We start from the raw sequence: 8,864 nt of genomic DNA, 5'->3' as shown, positions 1-8,864 counted from the left end.
GAAAATTGAAAACTTGGATGACATCCCTTACATGGACGCTAATGAAATTAAATACGCAAAGGCCAAACAGTGTGCACAATCTTCTCAGCAACACGGGAAATCCGAAGTAGCTACCATACCTCCCCTGTCCCCAACGATTATTAGACAGTCAACCCTACTGCTCAGAGGAACGCGTAATGTTCCCTTCATAGATGATTCCGATCTACCTCCTGATTGTCCTCCTCCTCCACCGCCTGGTCCCCCACCAGAGTCCCCACCAGAAACTCCCCACACCTCCCCACCTAAGACTCCTCATACTTCCCCTTCTGACACTCCCCGCGCCTCCCCACAGCCCCAAATCATGACAGGCGCTCCTCTTGCCTCTACTTCCCCATCCGACATGAAATCTACTCAAGATGTTGACACAAGTAAAATTGAAAGTGCTGAAGATGACAAAGACAAAGCGCCACCGATACCACCGAAAACGTCACAACTTGCCACCACAATGTCAACAACAGAACCTACTCAGTTAATATCATCAGTGGCTTCATCGACCACACATTCACCGACATCAACAGATGTACAACCACCCATCTCTCCAGAAACCTCACAGTCGCCGCCATCATTGCCACCCAAGCCATCACTGCAGGCAGTAACACCAGCACCGTCAGAAACCTCAGTATCGGACACTCATGAACAAGTTTCAGGAAAACATTCAGTTCAGAGCTCGGTGTCAGACGAGAGATATGAAATCCCGGATACATCCATCGCCCCTCCGCCAAGACCTCCTCCTCCCAAACAGACACCCACAACGACGCAGGTCAAGGACAAGACTCCTGAGCCTTACACCGCACCTTCAGAGGCTGACAGATACGAGGTTCCTGAAGTTCCCGGGGAAGAAGTTAAAACCTCAAAGACAACTGAAGTTGAAGAAAGATACGAGATCCCGGAGGTGGTGAAGGAGACGTCTGTGGCGTTTGGGTCTAATGGCGGGGTAAGTATTAGAGTTGAGTGTGCAATATAACATTAGTTGTTTTGCTTCTAAGTACAGATTTAAGTCACCCTTCTTGATCATCCATTGAAAGTGTTTGTGAGTTTTGGATTTGCTTTTGTGTGTTATTTCCTTGAAGGTCGAAGAGATTTCGACCCCATTTTTTTATTTTGTTTTTGTCTTGGTACACAGTTCCTCATTCTCCAGACTTATTTCAAGACAAATCTTCGTATTTGTTTCATAAATTTGGAGAAAATTGTGGTTTTATCACCAAGTACTTCCAACATTTAGTCTCCATTTATAACTGCGTTCAGCTATGTTTTGCTGTTTCATTATTTTCTGCCATTTAGTACACTTTTTTTTATTTTTTATAAATAATAATCACCCCAGCCCTAATCCTTGGCTGTTAGTTCCTAGTGAGACGCGGTCCAATCTAACTCCCAAATATAATATAATCGATGGTTCTTGGCAGGGCAGTGTAATCTAGTTGTGGAAGTTACTGTATGGTGAGGCATATTTTTTCTTTACTTTGGAGGATGCTAGACACTGCTATCCCTGGTGAGTCAGCGATCATCTCACCTCACTGATATGAATATTAGTTCCTGATAAGATAGAGTCCACCCCGGCTCTCAAGCGTAACTTTCTCAGGTGACGTATCCTCCATCCTAGCACTTAGACAGCAAAGATAACGAAGAATTGATTATCGCTGCTTTAGTGACTAGTGAGGAGTGGGTGACAAACCCAAGCCGGAAACACAGTGGGGTGAACCAGCCGGAGGCGATGGGGAGTCAGAAGGGAGAGGGCGTAGGTCGGGGGAGGTAGTGGGTCGAGGGCAGCAATATGGTTCAAGCTAAGGTAGGTGAAGGCGAGAAAACTTCTCTCAGCCAGGGTCACCATAGCACTCTGGTGCGATTGTTAATTTCTGATAGCCGGGATTTATCCTAGCATATTAACTTTGACTGTCAGGTCCCGATGAGGCAGGATCTTTCCCTAATTTTAGGTCTGAACTGCTAATTCATGTTGGAAAATTTAATGTTTTGGTAGAGATCCATAAATGAATAAAACAAACTGAGAGTAAATAACAAGTAGCTCTCACCACCATCACCAGGATTACAATGTGAATATTAAATTTTTGGCCAAACTTATTTTTTTTTTCACACAGAATTAGAAAACGATATTCTGGCAAAACTAAAACAGACCACATCTGCCTTGCTAAATCGTGGCTGCCGCTCCGGTCCTCCATAATGACTTGATAACCTAGATTCAACTCCACCACCGACATAAGTGTGTTATCACACCAGTTTGTATCAAAATTCACTTCTCAACCAGATTTACAAAAAAAGTCTGGGGTAAAATAAGACAACCCGGAGATACAGTAGTCACGTGACGAAACAACACATAACAGGAAGCAGCTCAGTGTGTCATAGCAGAATACAGATTCACTCATCTACTGCATCAGGATACAGCTGGCACAGTACCGTCATCAACACTCGGTATTTTCAAGTTTGGTGTTGTGCTTTTATCAGCAGCGTCACCCCTCTGGTGGCTGGGGCCGCAGAGGTGAGGCTGGCCATTCAGAGTTCTGACCGATATAACGGAGTCCACCAACGGTCCACTGAGGCTATTATGTAGTCAATACTGGCTCACTGGCACTTTCTATCACCTGTGTAAAACAATGACCCATTTTAACCAGTTCATTTTCCTTATTCTAGTGAGGAAAAAACTACGTCAAAATCTAGAAACTGAGGCGAACTACACCCCGTCTTCGTTATATACTGTATATATATATATATATATATATATATATATATATATATATATATATATATATATATATATATATATATATATATATATATATATATATATATATATATATATATATATAAATGTGTGTGTGTGTGTAAAGAAAAAAGAAAACTGAAAAAGACAAATGTAAAACAAATAGAAGAATGTACCAAAAGATCATTAAGGATTATCGACGGTCCGGGTGATAAGCCCAGAAGGTGTTGTGTCTGAAGGTTATCCACGAACTATTGGTGTTAGCAACTCTTGTCTCAGACGCTCCCCTTCAAGGACCATTTTTAGTTTTACCATGTCCACGATGGTGGTGGATGGAGGCTAGAAACAATCACATCTCATAAAACTTTCTGATATTAACTCCCAACATGACTACTTTTATGTATATATGCCTACGTCATCACCACTGTACCGGCAAACTATAACATGAGCTACACTGTGCAGCAAACACTTATTACAAGCTCAGTCTGCACCACAAGCTGTGTACACCATACACTCACAACACAAACACTAATATATTCCGTTACAATCACTGCAATAATGCAATCTCATACTGCAACTCATATTGTCTCACAAAGGTTGAAGCTCAATCGCCATAGTCACACAACCATTATGTCACACTAGGTCACACAACCATTATGTCACACTAGGTCACACAACCATTATGTCACACTAGGTCACACAACCATTATGTCACACTAGGTCACACAACCATTATGTCACACTAGGTCACACAACCATTATGTCACACTAGGTCACACAACCATTATGTCACACTAGGTCACACAACCATTATGTCACACTAGGTCACACAACCATTATGTCACACTAGGTCACACAACCATTATGTCACACTAGGTCACACAACCATTATGTCACACTAGGTCACACAACCATTATGTCACACTAGGTCACACAACCATTATGTCACACTAGGTCACACAACCATTATGTCACACTAGGTCACACAACAGTCTATGCTGGAGCCGCCTCGCTTCTCATTCAACGCTCCTGCATGATGTTTGTTTCTCTCTCCACAGACATCTGTGTCGGCCAAACCCTCTTGCACCCTTCTCTGATTCTCCCATACAGCGTAAGTTCCTGCTTGCCCCACTCCCCCCCCTCCTCCTCCCTCTTCCTCCCTCCATTCGGTATTAACTCTTTTGCATTCCCATTATCTATTTTTTTTTTTACTTTCACTAACTATAACTTCATTTATTTCCTCCGCCTCTTGAATTGTTTGCAAGTTTTTGTTGCTTGTGTTTGCTTGGTTTGCATTTGTTTCCCGTGTTTTGCGTGCTTATTTATCTTATAGCCTATCTCACTTTACACACACACACACACACACACACACACACACACACACACACACACACACACACACACACACTCTCTCCTTTAGTTATATTACTTGGCATGTTTGTTTTGTTTCGTTCCCCAATATGTTTCTCAACTCTGGCCACTAAATATGAAACATTTTGTTTTAAGTTTCTCATCTGTTTCTCAACATATATTGCTCTTACTATCATCGTTTATATTCTGTGTCATTTTTGCTCTTGCTGGTGTGGTTGAGAATGTTTACATTATCTACCAAACAGGGAGGTACTACCGCTGTGAAGACACTGTGTTGTCTATGGTAGACCCTGCTGCCATATGTGACCAAGTCCCAGGTTGATGATCTGACTTTCTGCCTCATTTACACACAATTGCAGGGTCTCAATTGTTTCTCTTACTTTAACAACACAACATACATATATTGTTTCTCACTATTGATCTCTATTATTATTATTATTATTATTATTATTATTATTATTATTATTTTATTATTATTATTATTATTATTATTATTATTATTATTATTATTACTATTATTATTATTATTATTATTATTATTATTATTATTATTATTATTATTATTATTATTATTATTATTATTATTATTATTATTATTATTATTATTATTATTATTATTATTATTATTATTATTATTATTATTATTATTATTATTATTACACTTTTGCCTCCCAGGCCACGATGAGGGTCAGTGACCTGTGCTCAGGTGGGCTAATCCCGTATAAAAAAAAAATCCATTTCGTTCTCTCCGAATTTTTTACATACTTTGTACTGTACGTGGTCGGTGTATTTGAAGTCACACGGTGTTGAGAGGTGACATGTTCCCTTTCATCCTAGGTCATGGAAAAAAAATTTGTAAGTGTTCAACCTCCAGCGATGTTAACATATGACGGCGAGGAAGGCTGTAACACACACCCTCACAAGAACACAGGTACAGGCGGCAACACGAGAATCTCGGAACCTACTTTACCGATCTATAGTGATGATGGGTGGTGTTATATGTAGTGGTGATGATGAATGATGTTTTATGTAGTGATGATGGGTGGTGTTATATGTAGTGGTGATGATGAATGATGTTTTATGTAGTGATGATGGGTGGTGTTATATGTAGTGATGATGGATGGTGTTATATGTAGTGATGATGGGTGGTGTTATATGTAGTGATGATGAATGGTGTTATATGTAGTGATGATGGGTGGTGTTATATGTAGTGATGATGGATGGTGTTATATGTAGTGATGATGAATGGTGTTATATGTAGTGATGATGGATGATGTTATATGTGGTGATGATGGATGATGTTATATGTAGTGATGATGGGTGGTGTTATATTTAGTGATGATTAGACAATAAATTAATAACAGTTTAATGCTAAAAAAATATACTTTGCTGTATCGTTGTAGTGGAACTTTCATACACCGTTAATGAACTATTGATGGAAGAAGAAGTTTTGGGGACTGAACAGTGAGACAATGTGGAGCCTCCCGGAGGGTGGCGTCCTACCGTGGCCTAGCGGATGAGCACGATTCTGCTAGTATATATATATATATATATATATATATATATATATATATATATATATATATATATATATATATATATATATATATATATATATATATATATAAGCGCTTGGGAACTTCGTGTTTTTCTTTTCCTTGTGGTTATCAGCATATACCTGGATCACGCGCACCTACAGTGATTTGTACACACACACACACACACACACACACACACACATATATATATATATATATATATATATATATATATATATATATATATATATATATATATGTATATATATATATATATATATATATATATATATATATATATATATATATATATATATATATATATATATATATATATATATATATATATATATATATTTCATGTAAATCCACAATGAAAACGTGGATAAGATAAATCTTGATAAAATCACACGGGAAAATGGAAACAACGGAGCACCTTAGCTTTCGTCTTTATTCAAGACATCTTCAGAGGCAACTGGACTACATGGACAGAGAGAGGCTTAAATATACAGGGTGATCTTAAAAACATGAGGTCAGGTACAGTTCTTTTGGTCGGCCAGATTTTCCCATCATCATTCAAGACTGCCCTGCAAGCTTAATGACCAGGGAAATACTAAATCAGACACTATGTTTTATTTATGTACCTTCTAACTATCATTATATGTATTTATATGTGTACAATAACATATCTACCTTCTTCTGTGCATTTCATAATACAGTAAAATGCTTGATCTGTGTGACCGATATTGTCTTGTAGTATTTGTAGGTTAACTGAAGTACAGGTGACAGCTACTTGCATGTTGTCTGATATATATTAGATTTGTTTTGTAGCCTTCTAGTTTAGATTAACACTTTATTTTGAATAATCACATTACTGTGATTGCCACTTCTTTGGTTATCAGTTAATGTTCATAATGTGATGAGCACATAGTACTACGAGGTCCTCGGTGTGCATATTTAGTATTAATTGACATACTTGCTCATTTAATATTTATGTAAAGCGGATGAGGTTAATCAGCAGAGCTTCTACATCCGACAACTATGCACAATGTATAGTACATAGATTTATTTACTGATAACTGTAATCTAATTTTCTATCTATCGTCATATTTACAAACACGTTTACGCAATTGTTAATTTGTTATCCCGACAGCCGCTGGCAATGGTAATAGGCAGAACCAATTGGACAAGGCAGAGGAACATAGAGGCAGTATTTGGACCACCTAAGCCACCCCGTCGACGCAGGAGTCACCCACCACCTCCACCAAGACCACCCAAAAATGTGGCCCTGATAGAGGGAACTCGGCCACCCTTTAAGACAGGAGCAGCAGCAAGGCCCCCCTCTTCCACCTCCTCCTTCAGCACCACATCAGGGACTACGAGTTCCTCCTTGACGACGCCACCAAAACCTGTAGAGTGTAAACAAAAAAGTTTGAAGGCACGGCGGTCGTGGCCATTCCTCTTTTGTGATTGTGTGTACGTCAACTGTCGCACAGACGACGATGCAGAAAAAAAATGAAACAAAATTATTATTTGTTGTACTATTTGGTAAGGTACTAATCTGTGTTGGACAAAATCTGGTTCTGGTTTCTGTATTTTTGACCCAGGAAAGAGTTTCTTGCCGCGATTCCTTGCTGGTTATCGTTTGCATTATATATTGTCGCTGTCTGTAAACGGGATTTGTGGTAATGGATATACTAGATTTGAAATTAAAAACTTTTACGAATTACCATTTTACAGTCCAAGATTATTTTTATTTGTGACTATGGTATACGTTAAAACCACCTCATTTTAATTGTGAATGCTTTTTGTCATATGTATCATTTTTGTAATATATAATTATATATATTTATGATTCCTTACTATTGATTGTGAGACAATTGACATTGCAGACAAGAGAGTCTAGATCAACACAATTCATACCAGTGTTCCTTCTGTTCAGCGTGGTACATTACCGAAACATCCAAAGGAAATACATTTCCAGTATTTTTTAAAAGAGGTATTTTTATTGAAAACAAATCATTGCTAGTAGTTTATCCAAACTGTTATTGCACGGTAACGACGCTTACAAAAGATCCAGTTAGATATTTGCTTTAAATTGTCCCCCACTAAACGCTTTCATCCGCTGTATTATACTGCAGTAGTGTCATTGTGAAGTCTGTGATTCTTAAAGGATAATCCTCGTCCAGGTCGGTTTATATAGGTTGGGTTGGTGCGAGTGTTGAGTCACAGAAGACATCGAGTGTGTGAGTAACAAACAGCTGTGACAATTTACTGTATGTGCCACGATCAGGAGTAACGCGTAACTGTTAGGCAGGCTAGGCTGTCTGTTAAATAATCAGAGGCATAACGTTCCAGCTGTGGTAGCTCTTTTGACTGGTTGAAATATATTTGATTGATATGACAACTCGGTTTTTGATGGTTACAGTGGTCAAATACAGTATGTGTAATTTCTCAAGTTCCAAGTGATATTGAACCCATGTCAAATAAATCCCTCAATCCTTGGCAACTAACTTTCCTTCCAACTTCCTCACAATATTCTTAAATATTTGTTTTTACCAATGGCAGTGACAGTGCCGTATTTAGACCTGTGGAGGCCCATGGGCAGCCTCTTTGTGGAGGCCCCCTTCATTATAACTACCCAAGAGGGTGGGGTGGCGAGTGAAGCGAGCCTAAACATCTGGGAGTTCCCGGGGGACGCTGTAAGCCACCCGGGAAAATTTTGAAATTTGAGCACTTCTTTGGAGAATTTTGAAGCCATATGCAGTTATATTGAGGACATTAGAACACAGCGCCCTGATGGCATTCGTAATGGAAGTGATAATGAAAAAAATATTATTTGTTTTTTTTAATCTCAATTTCATGTTTCCATGTAGTTCATTTTTAATCAATATATGTTTGTGGAATTATAAATATATTATTAGCAACACAAACAATAGCATTCATTAAAAATATACGGTTCATAGAAAAACCAGGTATTCATGAATTTCAAGGAGTAGCTAGCCTAATTTCTATCTCGCTTCTTGCTGAACATAGTTTTACGTGATGGAATAGATAAACATGAATTTTACAGAATGAAAATAAAAATAATCCAAATGAATAAACAAATAAATAAAATATTGTTATATGTGGAGGCCCCCAGATTGTAGAGGCCCCTGGGCAGCTGCCCACTTTGCCCACTCCTGAATCCGGCCCTGGGCAGT

The 8,864-nt window shown here is 38.5% G+C and overlaps 1 protein-coding gene across 2 annotated transcripts; it reads left to right on the top strand.

Annotated features, from left to right (window-relative positions):
* The first annotated feature begins 18 nt into the window (after positions 1-18).
* On the top strand, positions 19-8,170 carry LOC121873017 (pollen-specific leucine-rich repeat extensin-like protein 2). Of its 2 annotated transcripts, XM_042376275.1 has the most exons (3): positions 19-973; positions 3,811-3,863; positions 6,815-8,170. In XM_042376275.1, the coding sequence occupies exons 1-2, from the start codon at positions 32-34 to the stop codon at positions 3,847-3,849; spliced, it is 981 nt and encodes a 326-aa protein (XP_042232209.1). In that variant the 5' UTR covers positions 19-31; the 3' UTR covers positions 3,850-3,863; positions 6,815-8,170. The 2 variants fall into 2 exon arrangements, with proteins under 2 accessions (XP_042232209.1, XP_042232208.1); XM_042376274.1 differs by lacking the exon at positions 3,811-3,863.
* The last annotated feature ends 694 nt before the right edge of the window (positions 8,171-8,864 follow it).

This window comes from Homarus americanus, unplaced genomic scaffold (genome assembly GCF_018991925.1).
Source record: "Homarus americanus isolate GMGI-L3 unplaced genomic scaffold, GMGI_Hamer_2.0 scaffold11022, whole genome shotgun sequence".
In the NCBI taxonomy this organism is placed as follows: Eukaryota; Metazoa; Arthropoda; class Malacostraca; order Decapoda; family Nephropidae; genus Homarus; species Homarus americanus.
The sequence above is the reverse complement of the archived record's forward strand: the minus strand, read 5'-3'. Positions and strand labels throughout refer to the sequence as shown.